The following is a 21,124-nucleotide window of genomic DNA, read 5'->3' on the forward strand; positions in this document are numbered from 1 at the left end:
AACCATCTACAGACGGGTGCCGGGAGCCACACTCGGTCCACACAGAACAAAGGTTTTCAAGTGCTACAAATATCGAGGTGCCGTTTAAAAAAATTTAAACCAAGTTTAACTACTAAAAGCAATATATAAGTTGCAAAAATTCATAGGTTCTAAATAAACTCTATGGCTGAATTCTTATGAGATAGAAATTTCAGAAAGAATGCAAAAAGGGGAATATGGCAAGTTCTATATCAAAAGATGTTTAGAAGTTTATTTTGAATTTTTGTCAAAAATACAAAGGTAATACAAGTTTCATTATGATTTTCCAAATGCTCAAAATATTTATTAACATTCTTTTGTTCTTTAAGAACACTTGAAATTGGCAGTAACTTAAAATCTGTACTAGAAAAAAGTCACACAGATGTCAAGGATTTTGTATTTGGCCATCATTTTGTTGCTGTGCTTTCCAAACGCACCTTTAGGAGTTGATAGAATAAACCATTGATTTAACAAGCAATAGTGAACACTATTTCAGTCCTTAAACCCAGATAACTCATCCCTGGGGCTGGCTGTTTTGTACATGAAAAATCTCAATTTACACCACAAGTCCCCCAGGACACTGAGAGAGATTACTCACTCACTAAAGCAGCCACCCCAGCAAGGCATAGCAAGTTCCAAATAGTCAAAGGACGTACCATCTCTTAAGACATCGACGTTACCACACACTTTATCTTTCGAAGGGTGTGAAAGCCGTTAGGAAACTTAGAAACTGTGAACTAAGTGTGGGTGGATTTGAGTTGGGAATAAAGCTGTGGACACTGAACACGTAAGGCCCCCAGGAGCAGCCACTTGGGGCCGGGTGCTAACGGCAAAGTGTGTGGTGAGCAGAGCTGGGCGAGAGCTTCCCGACACGCAGCCTCTGAAGCCCGACTGTGGTCGAGCTGTGTGTGTGCGCAAGGGGGTCAACGTGAAGCAACACACTTGGGACAGCTGAATAACAAAATCATCTTCAAGAAAACAGTGCGTTTTGATGCCAAAGAAAGGAAATGCCTTTCAGACGCAGAGACACCCGTCTCGTCTCAGAGGGAAAACAAGCCTTCTGCTAACACTGGTTTCAAAGCACCTGAAGCTTTGAAAACCTTCCCAGGGACCCAGAATACGGATGGGTAACTTCCTCAACCAGGTAAGTCACAGCCCCACCGAACTTCCCATGCTCTGAACTGACTTCAACAGACAGAACACAGAGGGCTTTTGTGTAACAGTCTGAGATATGAATCGTTCAGGAGGGATTTTGTTTTTTAAGTCTTATTTGAAACAACCCCCACTTAACAACGCCCCAAACAATCCCCTTGTCAGGGAGTTTCATGCAGAGACAGGAAGCGATAAGAAACTAAGTAACCAGACCTTCGAAGATCCTGTGTACCAAAAGGGTTCTGCCAAACTGCAACATGTGTGGGAGGCCAGACAGACATCCACGGTCCTCATCCAGACTCCCGTGGCCTCTGAGCACCCAGCTGAGTCGCACACAGAGTGGGTTTGGGGTGCCCGGGCCACCTTGTCCTGGACCCTGGTGTGGTGGTGGCTGTGGCGGGGCCTGGCACCGTCTCTGGTCTGAGTGTCACCACCTTTACAGACATCAGCTAAGAGACACAGGTGGCCACGCGGTGCCCAGAGAGGGAAAGGAGACAAGCAGGAAGGCGGAGGTCATGCTGCCAGACAGGAGCTGCCTCCTGCCAGCAAAGCTGCCCACTGCAAGAAGGGGCATGAAGGGCTAACTGACGGACACCAACCCGCTGCCTGTGTGCACGGCCGGGGCAGGGTGTGTGTGGAATCCGAGACCCAGGCAGCTCAGGGGAGGGCGGCCTGGGTCTGAGGTGCGGGGGTGTCTGCGGGCACTGCGCCCGCTCACTCCAGCTTCTTGGCCGGCACCCGAGTCCGAGCAATGATGATGGGCACCAGGGCCAGGCCAGCGATCCCGAGCGCCCACAGGGGCCGATAGAAGAGCCAGCCGGCGGCCACGGTCAGCAAGGTCAGTGAGGTGGCCACGCAGAAGGCAAAGGCCTTCACGCCGATGTTGACCAGGTCTCGGAAGACAGGGAACCAGTCCACTGTGGGGAGAGAGCGGCAGTCAGGGTTCCCAGGCCCCCGGCTCGGCTCCTCCCTCCCCCTGCCGGCAGCCCGCCTGTCTCTGGACCAGGTGTGGAGGGAGAGGCAGCGGTGGGACACACGCAAAGAGCCCCACGCACGGCCATGGCTTGGCTCAGCCCAGCCCCGGTGTGCCCTGGGGCAGATGAGCGATGCTGGCGAGCACCTCTCTGCTACCCGACAAAGCAGCAGGGCTGAACCCCCCGCGGGCCTGTTCGGCGCCCAGCCCTTCCTGGAGGAGCCTGTTGCTCACCCAAGCTGTGACCGGTCACCTGTGTGCCAGCTCCAGGGAGGACCTGTGAGGGCTCAATGGACCGGAGGAGCCGCCCACCCGGAGACCCCCACAGGCCGCCACCCAACGTGGGCTCCATCAGCCCTTCTGCAGTCGCCCTGTCCTTGCCTGTGGACTGCTGAGGCAGGCCTCCCGTGGCCGGCACGCACCGGGGGCCTGCACTCAGTTCCCAGGAGGCCGGGGTCTGGTGCCTGTGAGATGCAGGGGCCCGCAGGCCGCCTGGGGCCCATCTGGGTCCAGCCCCACGTGGGCCCGACAGCCCCCGCAACAAGCAGGGCTCGTGTGTGGGCGCTGGCTGGGGGACCACGAACCTCATCCAACCCTGCCCTCCTGTACACCGGTGCCGTTCCTAACCTCGGTTCACCCACAAGATCGCCGAGGCCTGGCAGTTAAGTTCACAGCCAGAAGGTGCCAGAACCACAGTTTAAACCCAGGCTGTCTGAGTGCAGAGCCTCTGCTCTTGGCCACCACGCTAAGCCCAGAGGACTGGTACCCTGCCCGTCCTGCTGGCGGCATGGCCTCCAGGGCCCGCAGCCCATGGTCACGCAGCAGGCTCTCAGAAGGTGCTTGTCACAGGAACAGAGGGTGGGGCGGGGTGGACGGGCACCCCGCTAGCAGCTTCCCTCGTCCCTTCCCTGCACCGAGTCCCTCTGTGCGCTCACTCTGTCCTGACCCTAGAGGCTCAGCCTCTGGCGTGGAGTGAACCAGTCAGAGGGCAGCCCCCGAGACAGACCTGATGAGGGGGGACTGGGCCCCGAGAGGAAAGGGCCTAACCGAGGTCGTGGCCACGATGGGCCTAGTGACCATGCAGGTTGCGTTCCTGGGTGCGGTTCCGCCATCTGGGGGAAGCGGCCTCCCCCACCCCCACTGCTCCTCAGTCTTCCCGCCTATAAAATGGGCTGATTGTCTGGGGGCTGCAGCCAGACTCTCCCAGCTGGAAAGGCTAAGCGGAGGAGGGGTTTCTGGGAACCATAACCACCTGACTGGATGGGACTCAGCCCCCTGAGAAGCCCCATCCTCCTGCACAGCCCCCAAGCCCAGCGCCAGTCACCCACCCTGGGGTTGGGTCCTGAGCCGAGCGCCTGGGCTCAAGCAGGCCAACCTGGGGCCATGAGCAGCCTGGCACAGCCTCCCCTGCATTCCAGACCTGCTGCGGCTGTGTCAAGTCTAGTTCAGGGTTTGGGGGGTGGGGTGTGAAGGATGACGGCTCTTGAGTGTTTCCTATTTGCCAAGCTCTTCACTAAACTCAGCAAGTTAGGTGTGAGGAACCTGAGGCTAGGCAGGAAAGGAACCTGGAGCTCTCCCAGCCGGCCAACCCCCAAGCACGGCTCCACAGCTGTGGGTGAAGGGGTGAAGGCTGAGGGGATGCGCAGTGGGCAGGGCAGGGAGACCGCAGCCTTGGGGGCCAGCGTCCACCCCCGGCTCACCCATCCCAAGGCCCTGAGGTCACAGCAGGGGCTGAGCACACCCAGTGGGGTCACAGCGGGGGCTGAGCACACCCAGTGGGTGGTGGGGGCCAAAGAGGCCCTGTCTGCCCACCTACCCAGCGTGTAGAGGATCCGCGTCATGAGGTTGAGGCCCATGAACATGGCAGCCCAGCCAGCCGCCCTCAGGCCCCACGTCTTCAGCGAGTTGCTCTTCTGTTCCCGCCGAAACACCTCCTGCAGGACAAGCAGGGAGGGGAGGTGGTCACAGCCCACCGAGGAGTCCCACGCCGCCCCGCCAGCAGGCGCTGGACTAGACGCCCCTCTCTGCGCCCTGTCCTCGGGGTGTGGGTGGGGGCTGACCCTGTTTCGGATGGGGTGCAGGTCTCCCTGGGGGCGCCCACTCTCACTCACCTGGTCCTGCACAGCTCACCCTTCACCCCAGCTCACCCCCAGCTCGCCTCCCGCTCTGCACAGGGCCACTCGGCGTCCCGGCCCCGGCAAGGGGGGCCCGGGGTTGCGACATGACTGACCCACCCGGCTCTTCACTTGGGACTCAGCAAAGACGTCGCTCGCCACCCACTGCCGAAGGAGGCTCCTGTTACCACGTCTGTTACCTCCGAGCATCTTGGGGGGTCCGGGGGATTCTCTGCTTTGCTCACTGCTCCCTCTCTCGGAGGGCAGCCGGGCCGCACACACAAGGACCCCTCACCCCTTCCATTGCCTTCTCCTGCCTCACGGCCCTGGCTCTGCCACCGTGGGGGCAGGCTGGTGACCAGAGCACTGAAGCGCGGCGCACAGGCGCACCGCGGCTGCTCACCTCTGCCGAGAAGTCCCCATGGTGCAGGAGAAGCAGGGTGTCCCCCGACTTGGTGGAGTAGGGGACCAGCTGGTCGCCCCGCTGCCGGGCAATCACGGTGACCTGGTCAGAGAACTCCGCCTCAGAGCTGCGGGGCCAGCGCCCTCCTCGCTGTGCGCCAAGGCAGTGGGGAGCCGCAGGCCGCCCCAGCCCCTGCCGCCACGTGGGCCTGGGGGAGGCGCTCCCGCTGGCCTGCTCTCTTCACAGCCCTGGGGAGGACCCGGGGGCGGGGGGTGGAGGCGGGGCTGGGGTGACAGGGTCTGGAGCGCAGGACAGAGCATTTACAGGGCAGAGGTCAGTGGTCGGGGAAAGCGCCTGCACAGGGCTGGAAGAACCTCTTCAAGCACCACGCTGAGACCCTCACCACTCCCCCGCCTGGGGCCCATGGAAATGCACACACACGAGGGGGAGGGGTATGCCCTAAGCATGCACTTGGGCCCGGGTCTGCACCCAGGAAGGCCCCCGTTGTCTGCCTGGGGAGCCGCTTACCACATGAGCTGGGCCCAGGTCGGGGTCGTCGCTGCTCAGGCCCGCGTAGGAGAAGGAGACACGCAGATCTCCAACCTGGGGTGGAAGAGAGGCGAGTGAGGGAGGTGGGAGTCCAAGCTGGGGCCCAGGGCGCCCACCTGCCCACGAGGGGGTCACACCACCCCCACCTGCACCCAGGCAGCCCCAGTGCGCAGACAGCCCCTCCCTCTACCCTCGCCAGCGCCGGCCGGCCGAGTGCAGCCGTGAGTCATGGAACCCGATGGGAGCTGAAGCGCGGCTCGGACTCTCCCACACTGTGGAGGGGCGGGACTCAGGGGCCCCGACCTCTGCCATCGGAGCGCCCGAACCCACTGGGTACCTCGGGGTACTTGGGGTTTTCACTGTGGTAGAAATAGTCCCCCCGGCGAATGATGTCCACATGCGGGTCCTCCAGCTTAGACAGGCTCAGCGTCTTGAAGTTGTCCACTTTATCGATGAGCCCTGAGAGGCCAGTGGTTAGAAACAGTGTGTCCACTGCAGCCCCGTCTGCAAACACGCAGCCTGATGGCCTTCCCAGCCCGCCCCACAAGCCCGGCTGCGCGGCCACCTGCCGGCTCGTCCCCCCGGGGCCTCTGCATGCCCGCTCTCCCACCCGGAGTCCCTGCTCCAACTCTGTCCGTCCACAGGACCAGCCCCTTCAGCCTCCAGCGCCTCCAGGAAGCCAACCCCGTCAGGCGGTGACCACAGCCCCGGGAGGGCCTCAGCCCTGCGGCCACTGCTCCCCAGGTCCCGTCACCTGCGTCCCGGCCTGGCTCCCTGCTGCCCTGCAGCATGAGGCCGGGCTGCCTGACATGGCTGGCACCGACTGGGGGCCAGAGCACACCACCGACAGGCCAGGCCCTGCTCACGCGGTCTCTGCACTGCCCCTCGACGCATTGGCCCCAGGGGTCCTCTCTCCCTCGTCAGGTCTGGCCCGGGGGCGGGCCCCAGGAGTGTCGGTGGCAGTCTCACAGCCACACTGACCCCTGCAAGCCCCTCTCTGTGGGAGGCCCTCCGGGGTCTGGCCCGGGGGCAGCCCCAGGAGTGTCGGTGGCAGTCTCACAGCCACACTGACCCCCGCAAGCTCCTCTCTGTGGGAGGCCCTCCGGGGTCTGGCTCAGGGCCGGGGGCCCGTGGGGCTCAGGAGTGGAGGCGGGGCCTTGTGTGCGCTGCCCTCCAGGGCTGCCTGAGGAGGGGCTCTCAGCCCCGCCTGCTCAGCCCGGCAAGGACCCACACCTGGCAGCTGCTCCCTGAACAGGTTTCGGGGGGTTCCACACAGACCCCCCTTCCTGGGGACAGACCTGCCCTTTGGCCCCAGCCCAAAAGTATGACGCTGGAGAAGTGCTGGCCGACCCCTGCCCAGGGCAGCGGGAGACCCCTTTAACCACCCAAGGAATGAGTGCAGGGCCCCGGCTCCTAGGAGGCGACCGGGTGGAAGTGCAGGGTTCTGGGTCCACGGTGGCTCATCTAATGGCCCTAGACTTACCCGCCGAGAGGAAAAACCTGCCGATCTGGACGAAGGGGGCTGTTGCGGTGAACGACTCCACGGCCATCGCGCTGGGGAGACAGGGGGAGCTGTTGGCGATGTGGGGTGCCAGGGGAGCTGCCTGGGTCCCCGGGGAGGTGCTGGGCAGGGTCCGCACCCAGGGGGCTCCTGCCAGCCCAGCCCAGCCCGGCCCCGCAGTCTTGTCTCTCCCCGACCCCATCCCCTGCCGAGGAAGGGCAGCTTCCGCTGGCTTCTGTCGCCCAGAGCTTCTTACGATCTTGCCTGGACCCCTGCCAGCCTGTCCCACCCTGCCCCCCAGCCGTCAGACGGCCCTGCCATGGACTTCACACCCTCCCCTCCAGACCCTTCCCGCCAGCATCCAAGCCTCACTGGGAACGTTCAAGGCCCTTCCTGGCCTTGCCCAGCTCGTCACAGCACACAGACCACACGGGGCCTGTCCAGTGTCACGCCCGTCTCAACACCCTGACCCCTGCCCCTGAGCTAACTGTCCTCAGCCAGACCCCTGAACGAGGGTGTCAAATGCAGCCGCTCCTGAAAGCCCTGGGGATGGTCTCCCCACACCCACCACTGACCACCCCTAGGGCCAGGGGGGTCAGGCCCCGCCTCTGCTCACAGTGCCGGAGCGGGCCTCCGAACCCTAGCCCACATTTCATCAGCCCGCGAGACAGAAGTAACTCAGCCCCATGACTCAGATGAGGACGCTGAGGCTGGGAACCTGCCAGGGGCTGGTTCTCACCTGGGGTTTTTGTGGCCAATCTCTCGGTCAAAGTTTCTGCTGTTGACGATCTCTGACCTCCATTCTGTGTCTGTTTTGAGCAGAGAGAACATGCGGAAACCACGGTAAGCCTCAGGTTTGAGGCCCGCCGGCCCCACGTCCTCTCATCCAAGCCTGGGACCACCTGGCAGCTCCTGGAGCCTCACTGGATAGACGGGGGAGCAGGGCTCCGAGGACCAGCATGCGGGGAGCCTGATGCTGGCTAAGGAAAGACACAGGCTGCGGGGAGCAGGGAGGGCCCGTGACTCACTGTAGGAGTACTTCCTCTCCGTCTTCACCTGCCCGTCCTCCGTGTACTCCCTGCGGGGAAAACACAGGCGCCCGAGTCAGCCCGCCACCCCCGAGGCAGCCCCAGCTCTGGGCGTATCCAGCCTGAAGCAGCCTCGGGGCTCCCAGGCCAGACTCCCCACACGGCGCAGGCTTGGTCCACACCAGCCCAGACACACGGCGATCCCTGGGAGCTAGCCCAGCCACTTTCTTCCCCCAGGCACTCCGCAGGAGACCCCTGCCGCCTCCAATCGAGACCACGGGCCAGTCTCTGGGGGACAATCTGATGTTCCTCCGAAAGGAAGACTTCCCATGGTAGCCTTCAGCAGTGCCGCAGTGAAGGCCGGCTGCCCATCCCCCTAACCCCGTGCCTCCCGCAGCCCCAGCCGGCCCCTCACCTGGACTCCTCGGTCTCCACCCACTGATACATCTCCACGTGCCGCCGCAGCTTCACGGCCGGGAGGTGGACCCCGTAGTTAGGATCAGACAGGAGCTTCACAGAGGAACAGACCAGGAAGACAAAGGACAAGAACGCTCAGCTCAGGGAGGCCAGGCTGGGGAGAGACAGGCCCAGAGGGCAGGCCAGCCCGGAGAACTCTGCGCTGCTCGTGGGGCGCCAAGCGGAGCCACCGCCCCAAGAGCTGAGCCTGTGACCCAAGCTGCACGCGTGGCTCAGGGTGCGAGCCCGGGGTTGCAGGGCCGGGCAGCGTGAAGGGTCTTCAGACAGGAGACGCTGCCCCAGGCACGCGGGCCCATCATCACTGTTAAAGCGCCTCTGTGTGAGGCTCTGGCCAAGGGCCATCGTGCCAGGACGGGAGACCCTGAATCTGGGCTGATCTGCAGAGCTCACTCAGGCTGTTACAAGGTTTCTCCCCATTTGACAGAGGAAGACTCTGAGACTCTGGAGAGACGGGTCCACAGCCACCGAGTGGTGTAGCGCGACTTACACCAGGAGTCTGTTTCTGAGGCCCAGGCCTCCAGACGACACCCACAAGGTGCCCGAGCCCCCGCGGTCAGTGGGTGCCACCGGCCTACCTTGGACGTCCGCAGGGCCCCGATGACATGCACCAGCCTCCCCTCGTTCTCTGGAGCCACAGTGTGGATGCTGCTGGGAGACACCACCAGCGACAGCCCCTCGGCCAGCGAGGTCGCCGTCTTCAACGCGCGGCCCTGTGCACGCCGGAGAGAGAGGATTTCAGCTGCTGGACACCTGCTGCCCGGGGCAAGGAGAACCCAGGACGCCCGCTCTCCAGGCCTCCCCGCACCCACGCAGCACCAGCTGCGCCAGGAAGAACGGCGGCTGCCTCTGCCCTGCACCCCTCCATCCATGTGCTTCACTAGGGCTGATGGCACAGCTGTTCAATGTGACCCAGGCCTCACCAACCGCATCCTGTGTTCACTGGCCCCACAGAGTGGTTCAGAGAGGACTGAGGACACTCAGAAGTCTCCCTGGGCCTTTGGCTAAACTGACTTAGAAACAGAGACGCGTCCTCTTTTCTCTGGGGTTGCTAAGCTGCTGGGATGTGACACAGGAGTTGCCGGGCCACCTTTGCCACCACAGGGGAAGAGCCCGCTGAACAACAGAGAAAAATGGGCAACAGACGGAGAAACGGAGGCTCCTAGGGGCCCAGCATGAATGCCTGGATCCAGCCACGCCTGCGGCTGAGACTGTCCCCATTTCAGAGTTTAAATAGCTCAGTTGGTAAAGAATCCGCCTGTAAAGCAGGAGACCCTGGTTCAATTCACAGGTTGGGAAGATCTGCTCGAGAAGGGATAGGCTCCCCACTCCAGTATTCTGGCCAGGAGAATCCCATGGACTGTACAGTCCATGGGGCTGCAAAGAGTCAAACACGACTGAGCGACTTCACTTTTCACCTTTTCTTTCACCCCATTTCAGGTACGTGAATTGATCCATTTCCCCTCCTGCCTCTGTTCGTCATGAAGTGGAGCACAACACAATGAATTGACTGATTCAACCCTCCTCCCCATAAAATCTTGACCCTTATTACCATATCCAGCCTCTGCACTGAGATGCTGCAGGGACCCTCACTCTGCACAGAGGGACCCCGAACATCATACCTCATTGGTGAAGATTAAGTAGAAGGAGACCAGGAAGGTCATGAGCCCCACAAACATTCCACCCGAGGTCTCGCTCAGCCGCTCCAAGAAGCCCGGCTGGGACTTGTTTGTGATTCTGACGTGATCTTTCTTGTTACTCGTACTGGAATACTGAAAAACACAAAAAGGAAACTGGTTTTCAAAAAACAAAGTGCATTTACACTCAGTCAAATGCACAGACTGAGTGTTCAGTTTTGACAAGTGCAGAGCCGTGTCCGTCAACATACAAAGTATGTCTCTCGCCTGAAAGCTCCCTGTGCCCCCTCCCTGCCAGTACCCCGTCTCCCCACCGCCCAGAGGTAACAGCGATCTGAATCTGTATCACTGCGATTTAGTCCTGCCTCTTCCCGAACGCGGTACGAATGGATCGTGACACAGCATGAGCTGCTTCTGTCCAGGTTCCCGGACTTGGCCTGACGCTTGGGGCCACCTGTGTCATGGCATCAGGAGTCCGCTCCTTCTTGTGGCCGAGTAGAATTCCCCATCTGTCAATTTACTCACCAGTCGATGGATACCTTGGATACTTCAGGTTCCTAGCGATTATGAGCAATGCTTCTGTGAACACTCATTTACAAGCTGGTGACACGTAATTTCTATCTGAGGGCAGGACATGAAAATCTGAACAGAAAACTCTGTGCCGTGTGGGTCTCCCCGCTCCCTAACACACAGTCTGCATCTGCATCAAAGACGGGGGCGCCTGCTCAACCATAAGGACCTTCTCCCCTTTCTTCTGACGTCTGCAGTGAAACTTCTTAAAAGAGCAGCATTCTTTCGCAGCTCTGCGAGGGGCCACGGTGACTGACCGCTCGCTTTGTACGCGTGCCTCCCTGGCCTCTGCGTCCCTGGTGAACCGTGTGTAAACCATCAGTGTACCCCTTTCGTGCGTGACCCTGTCCCAGCAATGCGCACAACTGTGTCTTCACCTTCCAGCAGGTGAGAGTTCTCAGAGCTTCTGGGAGGCTGTGTCCAGGGTTACAATCCTGTTTGGCTCAAATAAAATGCCTTTTTCTTCTTGATTTGATTAACTAAATTTTCATCCACTTTTGATTGGCGTAGTTGGGGGGCTGTCAGATGCATCCACCAGAGGACACTTGGAGTCCACCCCAAACTGGGGCCTGGTACCAGCACGGGCCCCTGGGGCACCACCAGCTTCTCTGTGTTCCTTTGGTGCTTTCGAGAGTTCTCCTGAGTTCTCCTGACACCTGGACATCATCGCTTTAAACCCCACTCTGAGTTTTACTCAAGCTGTTCCTCTTGGGACTTGGAGTCTTAAAAGGGTTACTGGACTGTCTCCTAGGCAGAGACCTGGGATGTGCTTTGGAGTGAACGGGGCTCTCTGGTCTTTCTTAACAGACTGACTTAAATTGGAAAGACTGTTGCATATATGGTGTGAACAAACCGCTGGTGGAATGAGAGATTGAGCCTGCGCAGCTCCACAGTTAAGGGACACTTGCTCCCTCAGCCAGAAGCAGCTCCCAGGCAGCGGAGGACCCAGCAGAAGTGCCTGAGCATCCGTCCCTGAGACGTGCAGCGGCCCCACAGGGCCCACTACAGCCACTAAGTCAGTTCTGCTCGCTGGGCAGCGCCGTGGCGGCTGGCCACCCGGCACTCCCAGCCCCTGCAGCACGCTCAACTGCTGGAGGGAGAAGCCGAGACACAGGAGAGCCAAGCCCACCCCAGGGGAACATTCCATCACAGGGCCCTCAGAAAGTTGTCAAGATCCTATCTGAACTGGGCTGCCAAAGTAATAACGGGAAACCATCCCTCAAAGGCCGAAAGGTCTCCTGGCTGGCATCATGACAAAACCAATGCCTGCAAACACATGACTCTTGAATGGCCAGGAGGGAGCTTCTTAGATGTTCCAACACCGTAGAGAAAGCTGGCTTGGTAAAACATCTGTTCCAAATTCAGACCTTGAGGGAACAGAAGCATTCCTAGGAGAAAGCCTGAAGTTATAATCCTTATCATGTTCCTGAAATGTGAACACAGCCCACACTGCCTTGAGTCTACAGTCTTGGCTTAGCATGCCAGGCCTCTCTGTCCTTCAGCATCTCCTGGAGTTTGCCCAAGTTCATCTCCATTGAGTCGGTGATGCCATCTAGACATCTCATTCTCTATCACCCCCTTCTCCTCCCGCCTTCAATCTTTCCCAGCATCAGGGTCTTTTCCAGTGAGTCAGTTCTTCACATCAGGTGGCCAAAGTACTGGAGTTTCCGTTTCAACATCAGTCCTTCCGATGAGTATTCAGGGTTGATTTCCTTTCGGATTGACTGGTTTGATCTCCTTGCAGTCCAAGGGACTCTCAAAGAGTTTTCTCCAGCACCACATTTCAAAGGCATCAATTCTTCGGCATTCTGCCTTCTTTATGGTCCAACTCTCACATCTGTACATAACTACTAGAAAGACCATAGCTTTGACTAGATGGACCTTTGTCAGCAAAGTGACGTCTTCGCTTTTTAAAACACTGTCTAGGTTTGTCACAGCTTTCCTTCCAAGAAGAAATTGTCTTCTAATTTCATGCTGCAGTCACCATCCACAGTGATTTTAGAGCCCAAGAAGAGGAAATCTGTCACGGCTTCCACCTTTCCTACCCTCTATTTGCCATGAAGTGATGGGACAGATGCCATGATCTTAGTTTCTTTAATACTGAGCTTTCAGTCAGTTTAGTTGCTCAGTCGTGTCAGACTCTTTGCGACCCCGTGAACCGCAGCACGCCAGGCCTTCCTGCCCATCACCAACTCCCAGAGTTTACTCAAACTCATGTCCATTGAGTCGGTGATGCCATCCAGCCATCTCATCCTCTGTCGTCCCCCTCTCCTCCTGCCTTCAATCTTTCCCAGCACCAGGGTCTTTTACAATGAGTCAGTTCTTCGCATTAGGTGGCCAAAGTATTAAGCCAGCTTTTTCACTCTCCTCTTTCACCCTCATCAAAAGGCTCTTTCGTTCCTCTTTGCTTTCTGCCATTAGAGTGGTATCATCTGTGTATCTGAGGTTGTTGATACTTCTGGCAATCTTGATTCCGGCTTGTAACTCATCCAGCCCTCATCCAGTACACCACACGGCATTTCGTGTGGTGTACTCTGTGCCTAAGTTAAATAGGCATGGTACCAGTAAACATTCTTGTCATACTCCTTTCTCAATTTTGAAGCAGTCAGTTGTTCCATATAAGGTTCTAACTGTTGCTTCTTGAGCTGCGTACAAGTTTCTCAACAGACGAGTAAGCTGGCCTGTTATTCCCATTTTTTTCCAGAGTTTGTCACAGTTTGTTATGATCCACACAGTCAAAGGCTTTAATGTAGTCAATGAAACAGAAGTCGGTGTTTTTCTGGAATTCCCTTGCTTTCTCTATGATCCAATGAATGTTGGCAATTTGATCTCTGGTTCTTCTGCCTTTTCTAAGCTGGTACATCTGGAAGTTCTCAATTCAAGTACTGATGAGGCCTGGCTCAGAGGATTCTGAGCACACGCTTACTAGCATGGGGAGTGAGCGCGACCATCCGACAGTCTGAGCATTCTCTAGCACTTTTCTTCTCGGGGACTGGGATGAAGATCGACCTTTTTTCTTCTTTCCAGTTTTAGAGTCTACTTGGCTTAATTAGTAGACTCAAAAGAAAAAAAGGGGGTGTGTATGTGTGTGTGAAAACAGATCTTTGTAAAACTCAAGCAGAACAGCTATTTCTGTGTGTATCTGGATATATGTACGTCTGTATACACAAGTATGATCCATCTCTAACTTCAGAGGTTACTATCAACGTTAATGTAAAAGAGTTCTACTTAATTAATTTAAAAGTAAATGTTTACAAATCAAATATTTTACTTAAACTAGCCCAAACTGTCAAAGGATCACATAATCTAGGATTAATCTTTAATGGAAGAAAACAAGTTAAAATTGATGGTCTAATTAATACAGACATGGATTTACACTCATCATTAAGTGTAATATTTTAGCTGTACCCAGGTTTCCTGAAAGTTAACATGCTCATGTTATTGTGATTATAAAATGTGTCAACAAGAAAATTAACTTGGTATGGTAATATTTTCATAAATAATGAATACGTTTTGGGGTGAATTCTTTTAAGAATAATTTTGTTTTAGGATATATGTACCCAAAAACAGGGCTTCCCTGGTAGCTCAGTTGGTAAAGAATCCACCTGCAATACAGGAGAGCCTGGTTTGATTCCTGAGTTGGGAAGATCCCCTGGAGAAGGGAAAGGCTACTCACTCCAGTGTTCTGCCTGGAGAATCCCATGGAATGTATAGTCCATGGGGTCGCAGAGTCACACACAACCAAGTGACTTTCACTTTCACATGTAAAAACAGTTTCTCCCAGTTTGGGGGGATTTGAAATTTTAGAGTTCTGCTGCTGCTACTGCTGCTAAGTCGCGTCAGTCATGTCCGACTCTGTGGGACCCCATAGACAGCAGCCCACCAGGCTCCACCGTCCCTGGGATTCTCCAGGCAAGAACACTGGAGGGGGTTGCCATTTCCTTCTCCAATGCATGAAAGTGAAGTCGCTCAGTCATGTCTGACTCTTCACGACCCCATGGACTATAGGCTACCAGGCTCCTCTGTCCATGGGATTTTCCAGGCAAGAGTACTGGAGTGGGGTGCCCAAATGATGGAATTCACTGAATGTCTAGATTGTTTTCTTAATAAGAAAATACTGGAAGATTAACTGCTAAATAAGTCTTTAATTACTTACTTTTATGGCAACCCACTCCAGTGTTCTTGCCTGGAAAATCCCATGGACAGAGGAGACTGGCGGGCTACAGCCCATGGGGTAGCAGAGTCAGACATGACTGAGCAACACACACACACACACACACACAGAGACTAAATGTGTTTGAGACTATTAATAAATATAATCTGCGCTTCACTCAAAGACTGAACTATAAAGTAACATATATTTTAAAAACGGAACCCTGAAAAAAGTTTTTGTACATGGCCAGGACTTACTAAGATCAGATTAAATTTAATTAAACGAATGAATTTTAATAATAAAGGTAAAATGGTGAAAACCAACTTTTTTATCTGTGAAGAGGACAAAGCATTCTTGAAACACTGATCTGGTTTTGGTAAAGATTAGAGAGTTTCTTTACCTCTAACTTATCTGATGTAGCTCTCTGTCATTTACTTTTGAAATCTTTTTATTATCCCTTTGGTTGAAGCGAATAAATAGTTTCACAGTGACTTATGATCCTACTTAGTCAAACATTTAAAACCTTTTCATATCTTTCACAAACTTCCTCAAATCAAATTTTTTTTTTTAAACTTTACAATATTGTATTAGTTTTGCCAAATATCAAAATGAATCCGCCACAGGTATACCTGTGTTCCCCATCCTGAACCCTCCTCCCTCCCCATACCCTCCCTCTGGGTCGTCCCAGTGCACCAGCCCCAAGCATCCAGTATCATGCATCGAACCTGGACTGGCGACTCGTTTCATACATGATATTATACATGTTTCAATGCTATTCTCCCAAATCTCCCCACCCTCTCCCTCAGTCCATAAGACTGATCTATACAGCAGTGTCTCTTTTGCTGTCTCGTACACAGGGTTATTGTTACCATCTTTCTAAATTCCATATATATGCGTTAATATACTGTATTGGTGTTTTTCTTTCTGGCTTACTTCACTCTGTATAATAGGTTCCAGTTTCATCCATCTCATTAGAACTGATTCAAATGTATTCTTTTTAATGGCTGAGTAATACTCCATTGTGTATATGTTCCACAGCTTTCTTATCCATTCATCTGCTGATGGACATCTAGGTTGCTTCCATGTCCTGGCTATTATAAACAGTGCTGCGATGAACATTGGGGTACACGTGTCTCTTTCCCTTCTGGTTTCCTCAGTGTGTATGCCCAGCAGTGGGATTGCTGGGTCATAAGGCAGTTCTATTTCCAGTTTTTTAAGGAATCTCCACACTGTTCTCCATAGTGGCTGTACTAGTTTGCATTCCCACCAACAGTGTAAGAGAGTTCCCTTTTCTCCACACTCTCTCCAGCATTTATTGCTTGTAGACTTATGGATTGCAGCCATTCTGACTGGCATGAAATGGTACCTCATAGTGGTTTTGATTTGCATTTCTCTGATAATGAGTGATGTTGAGCATCTTTTCATGTGTCTGTTAGCTATCTGTAAGTCTTCTTGGAGAAATGTCTATTTAGTTCTTTGGCCCATTTTTTGATTGGGTCATTTATTTTTCTGGAGTTGAGCTGTAGGAGTTGCTTGTATATTTTTGAGATTAGTCGTTTGTCCGTTGCTTCATTTGCTATTATCTTCTCCCATTCTGAAGGCTGCCTTTTCACCTTACTAATAGTTTCCTTTGATGTGCAGAAGCTTTTAAGTTTAATTAGGTCCCATTTGTTTATTTTTGCTTTTATTTTCAATATTCTGGGAGGTGGGTCATAGAGGATCCTGCTGTGATGTATGTCAGAGAGTGTTTTGCCTATGTTCTCCTCTAGGAGTTTTATAGTTTCTGGTCTTACGTTGAGATCTTTAATCCATTTTGAGTTTATTTTTGTGTATGGTGTTAGAAAGTGTTCTAGTTTCATTCTTTTACAAGTGGTTGACCAGTTTTCCCAGCACCACTTGTTAAAGAGATTGTCTTTAATCCATTGTATATTCTTGCCTCCTTTGTCAAAGATAAGGTGTCCATATGTGCGTGGATTTATCTCTGGGCTTTCTATTTTGTTCCATTGATCAATATTTCTGTCTTTGTGCCTGTACCATACTGTCTTGATAACTGTGGCTTTGTAGTAGAGCCTGAAGTCAGGTAGGTTGATTCCTCCAGTTCCCTTCTTCTTTCTCAAGATAGCTTTGGCTATTCGAGGTTTTTTGTATTTCCATACAAATTGTGAAATTATTTGTTTTATCAAATCAAATTCTTAATGAAGCTCTTTTGACCTCCAGCTAACTCTGGGATGCTTCAGAAAACCCCTGAACATCTCAAAGAGAAATATTAAGCTAATTGGGCTCATTTGGTATGTTACATTACATGGGAAACACTGAGTAATGATAAATTCTTAGGTCATATTGTGTGGATAAATATATTAATATAAACATTCTAGAACTTGTAGGAAGTTCCTAAAATTTGAAATCTTCTGGTATGTGTCAGTCATGATTCTGGCTACTCTCTTAAAATGTTGTATGCTACATAAATAGCCAGTTTCCTTGACAACTGTACTGTAATCAGGTCTTTAACCAAGATTTTAAGTCTTCTGTCATTTATACACAGTTACGTCTATACATAACTGATGCTTTTACAAAACTGTTTCATGACTTGCTTTAGGCTCTCAAACTAGACTCGGCAGCCAAGGGACTCCCTCCTGTACAAGGGCCATTTCGGCCACAGCTCTCCTGGAAGGCCCCGAGGAACGCGCTCCCCTCTCGGTTCGCGGCCGCACTCAGCTGAGTTTCTTTCACACTCTCACCACCCGCAGCGCCGCGCAGTGAGCTGCCCAGCTTCCCGTGAGGGTCACTGCCTGGTGCCACCTGGGTTCCACGGAATAACCCTGACCTGCAGCTCTGCTGCCTGTGCCACAGTTAGAAAACAGCCACGACTGCATTTTGTGAACCGGTTAGATCACCTTCTTGTTCCCAGGAAGCCCGTATCGATAATGCTGATCTCTAATTTAATTTACAGCTGGTCCCACTTAAGGGAGGAGCAGGGACGTTACCAAGATGGATATGCAGTAACGCCCACAGTGGGCATCATTAAAAGCTTTTATTTACGGGAAACAAAGCACAAGCTGAATGAACTGCCTTAACTCTAGCGAACGACCCCAGTGACACATATTCACATTGACAGTCGCTGTGCCTCTGGAGTGACAGACACCCCACTCTGGAATGCTATGGAAACAGTGAGGTGTTTAACCTCTTCAGGACAACCTAATAAAAAAAAAAAAAAAAAAAAAAAAACGGAAGAGTTATCGTTCTACAACTGCCAAAACAGTTTACTGCTGACAACACTGGGCGTTCTAAGGTCAAGGCCATGGAAGCTAAAGGCATTGGCGCGCTAAGGCAGGGTTAAACCCCCATGCTGTCCACCCTCCAGAACATCCGCGGCTCTCAGGGAACGCTCCTAACCCAGCGCAAGCGTTCCTTCCACAGGGTCAAGACACTGACACCCCGCCACCCAAATCCGGTTTAGACCTGATTTAAAAAACAAACAGCACACAAGGCTCACACCTGGAGCACAGATGCCGTCACCCCAGCAAGTATCTCCTTTAACTCTGTGCACCCAAGAAAATGGGTCATGGGGAAAACAGTATTTTTGGAAACTTTCCCCTGTGGTGGCTCAAGGGACACATTACATTATTGTCAGGGTCTTATTGAGACACTTAAAAAAACAAAGTTGGTAATAAGTTTTTTTTTACAGCTTCCAGAAAACCCTACAGATCACGGATTATAACAGAAATTTTGTCTATTGAAAAGGACATCAAATAAATGATTCTTTGCAACCACGACAGACAGCAAGTGCTTTATCCGTTGTTAACTTACCTCTGCTCAGCCAAATTGAACATTAATTCATGGATTCAAGTCTCTCATTTTGAAAAGGCACCTCGACTTCGACCCCTGTTTCTATACCCAGTTTCCTCTAACACAAACATCACCGATGGTCTTGACTTTCCAGGCCATTTGGAAACGTCAGTGGAGCAGTTTGCTGCAGGCAGATAGGTGACCACCAGCCATTATGATGATGGCAATGGCAAGCACTCCAGTCTATCAGACGCCAGTTCTGCACAAGCCCGAGGAGGTGGGCACCGTCACGACCGCACGTCACAGGTGGGAAAACAGGGGTCGGCCGTTACAGCACCAGTCCACACCACACAGCCTCTAAGAGGCGGACTCAGGACTCCTGTCTGGGCAACTGGGGGCCACTCTCTGCCACTCTACTCCGGACTGCCTTCCTCACGCCTGGGGCCACAACAGGAGCTGAACACTGGGAGCCCGAGTAGGCACGCAGCACAGGAAAAGAAGCCAGTCCCCAACTTGGGCCCTGGAAGGCCTGGCTTCCTCCTGGGCCTCCCCTCAGCCACCCCTAACAGCCAACATCAAGATAAGCGGCTCAAAGATGGCCTTCAAGAGAAGAAAGAAGGTGATCCTCAGGCTGGCATGACACACTCGGCCCGCATTCTAGACCAAATTCCCAGTAAACAAGGACAGGGAAGATTTCCTCCCTGCCCGCTCCCCTACTCCAGGCTTAGAAGCAATGAGCAGTGTGTGGCGGGATAGGGGCTGACCTACCAGGATTTTCAGGTCCTGAAAATCACTTCCTGTGCAACCCAGAGTCAGCTGCTCTACCCCTCTGATCCTGTTTACTCATTTATAAAGCACAGATGTCAACAGTAACTCCATTACTCGATGGAGTTTACGGTGATTAAGAACCCTGTGTCCTTCCTGCCCCAGCCCACCATCTGATCTTTCTTTGGCACCGGGCCTCCCAGTCCCTGTAAACGTGCACCCACTACAGGGTGAGTCAACGAAGGTTTGGTGGCAGAGGATACCCAAATTCATCTACACTCTTTGGCAAAGATCAGGACCCTACGTATCCAAGATTCTCTGCCCATCAGGACTGAAGATAAACTGTTTTTTAATGTAATTAAGGACCTACGGTGCACCAGGCACTGTGCTAAAAGCAGAGTCTTCCTTAAACTTCACAGTAACTGGGCCCATGAGGAAACAAAAATCCCAAGAAATTAAGGTCACATAGCTACTGAGAAAGAATCTGGATCTTTCCCCAGGTGGGCCTGACTCCAAAGCCTGCCACACCTTCCCATGACCCGCCAAGCTGGCTGTGGGGCCCTGGGCAAGCGCGTCCCCCTGCTGGGAAGTCCCCATCTGTAAGGTATCGTGGTGGTGGTCTGGGGCACACCTGTCTCCTGACACAGCCCAGGCCTCCCCCGGCAGACCCTGCATCTGGGGGACCACCTCTAGGTGCACCACTTAAGGCTTCTCAGCCTCCCAAACAACTCTAAACCAGGCAAGGTGTACTGGGGCCGTGGGTGACGAAAGCCCTGGCTTCTCAGGGGGTGTGGGAAGCAGAGAGAACGCTTAGGGACAGAGGAGGAGCCTGGAAGGGTGTAACAGAGCAGCGGAGAGTGGCTAGGACACTCAACCAAAGCAAGAGGGAGGGAGTGCCCAGGCTGGCAGGGCTCCGAGCTGGCTCCAGACACTTTCACAGAGGAGCAGAGCCTGAGTCACCAGCTCCTTCTTCGCCCAACACCCTGGTGGGAGGTGCCCCTCGGTTTGTTGAATGAATGTTTGGCTTAAATAGAAAGGTTCCTGAGAAAGGCTGGCTGCTGGCAGTAGGCCAGCAGCCTTTCCAGGGGCACCACATTCAGCGAGGGGCTCTGCAACTAAACCCCTGCTAGGAGGACGAGCGCCCGGCCGTAGGGAAATGCCCCCCTCTGCCCGCCGCCCTGAAGTCTCTGCTCCCCACCTGGCCTGCGCTCCTGTATCATAACAGCCCCGGTCTTACATATCCCTCTGGGCACGGAGCTCACCGCCCGCCCCGTAACAGCACGTCGCTGGACAGCTCCACCCGGGCGGATCGGCTTCCCCACCGCCCCCGTGGACTGGCCACCTCTCTGCGGCCCCGTCCGGCCCTCCAAGTCCGCACATGTGACAACCCCGAAGGTCCAGGAGGGAACCGGGAACGAAGAGAAGGGCTGCGGGGAGGGGCCCCGCGCCAGAGGACCCCGAGGCGGAGCCACGGACCAGAGGCCCGGTCCCCAACACCGCGGGACCCAAGGAGTCGGCCCGCGCTGAGCAAGACAGACGGCACAGCTGCCGGAAGGCGCGGACACGGGCGTGAGAGTGAGGCCGGCGGGCTGGACGGAGGGGACCACCGGGCAGGGGGCCGCGACACGCCCGCGGGAAGAGGGGGCCGGAGGACCGGGAGGCCTGGGTGTGGCCGGCGGACCAGGAGACACTCACGTTCGCGGCCATGGTGGGGCCCGGTCGCCGCCCGCCTCGCTCGGCTCAACGTGGAGTAGGGTTTACGCCAGCAGCACTGAGTCCGCGACCTCTCGCCAGCCGAAGAGCAGCAGAGCGCGGCACAAGCCCAGAGCCCGGGACACGCCACAGAGCTACCGTCCAGAAAGCCCAGGCTTTTTTGGCTCCCGCTCGCCGTGCCGCACTGCCTCCTGGGAAACGTAGTCCTTTCGGGTGCTTTGCGAAAGTTGCAACCCACTGACTCCTCACTGACGAGCCCGCGCACTGCAAGCTATTCTGGGAAATGTA

At 54.5% G+C, this 21,124-nt stretch overlaps 1 protein-coding gene across 3 annotated transcripts; it reads right to left on the reverse strand.

The window, feature by feature from the left end:
• Positions 1-223: 223 nt before the first annotated feature.
• On the reverse strand, positions 224-21,037 carry TMEM43 (transmembrane protein 43). 3 transcript variants are annotated; one of them, XM_070776980.1, is made up of 12 exons: positions 20,819-21,037; positions 9,835-9,984; positions 8,791-8,925; positions 8,154-8,248; positions 7,739-7,788; positions 7,450-7,519; positions 6,693-6,763; positions 5,547-5,668; positions 5,189-5,263; positions 4,661-4,762; positions 3,960-4,077; positions 224-2,087 (listed from the first exon to the last, which is right to left on the reverse strand). In XM_070776980.1, exons 1-12 carry the CDS (start codon positions 20,828-20,830, stop codon positions 1,885-1,887), a joined length of 1,203 nt encoding a protein of 400 aa, XP_070633081.1. In that variant the 5' UTR covers positions 20,831-21,037; the 3' UTR covers positions 224-1,884. The 3 variants fall into 3 exon arrangements, with proteins under 3 accessions (XP_070633081.1, XP_070633083.1, XP_070633082.1); XM_070776982.1 differs by lacking the exon at positions 20,819-21,037 and adding an exon at positions 20,322-20,515; XM_070776981.1 differs by lacking the exon at positions 20,819-21,037 and adding an exon at positions 18,380-20,059.
• Positions 21,038-21,124: the final 87 nt, after the last annotated feature.

This window comes from Bos indicus, chromosome 22, assembly GCF_029378745.1.
Source record: "Bos indicus isolate NIAB-ARS_2022 breed Sahiwal x Tharparkar chromosome 22, NIAB-ARS_B.indTharparkar_mat_pri_1.0, whole genome shotgun sequence".
Classification (NCBI taxonomy): Eukaryota; Metazoa; Chordata; class Mammalia; order Artiodactyla; family Bovidae; genus Bos; species Bos indicus.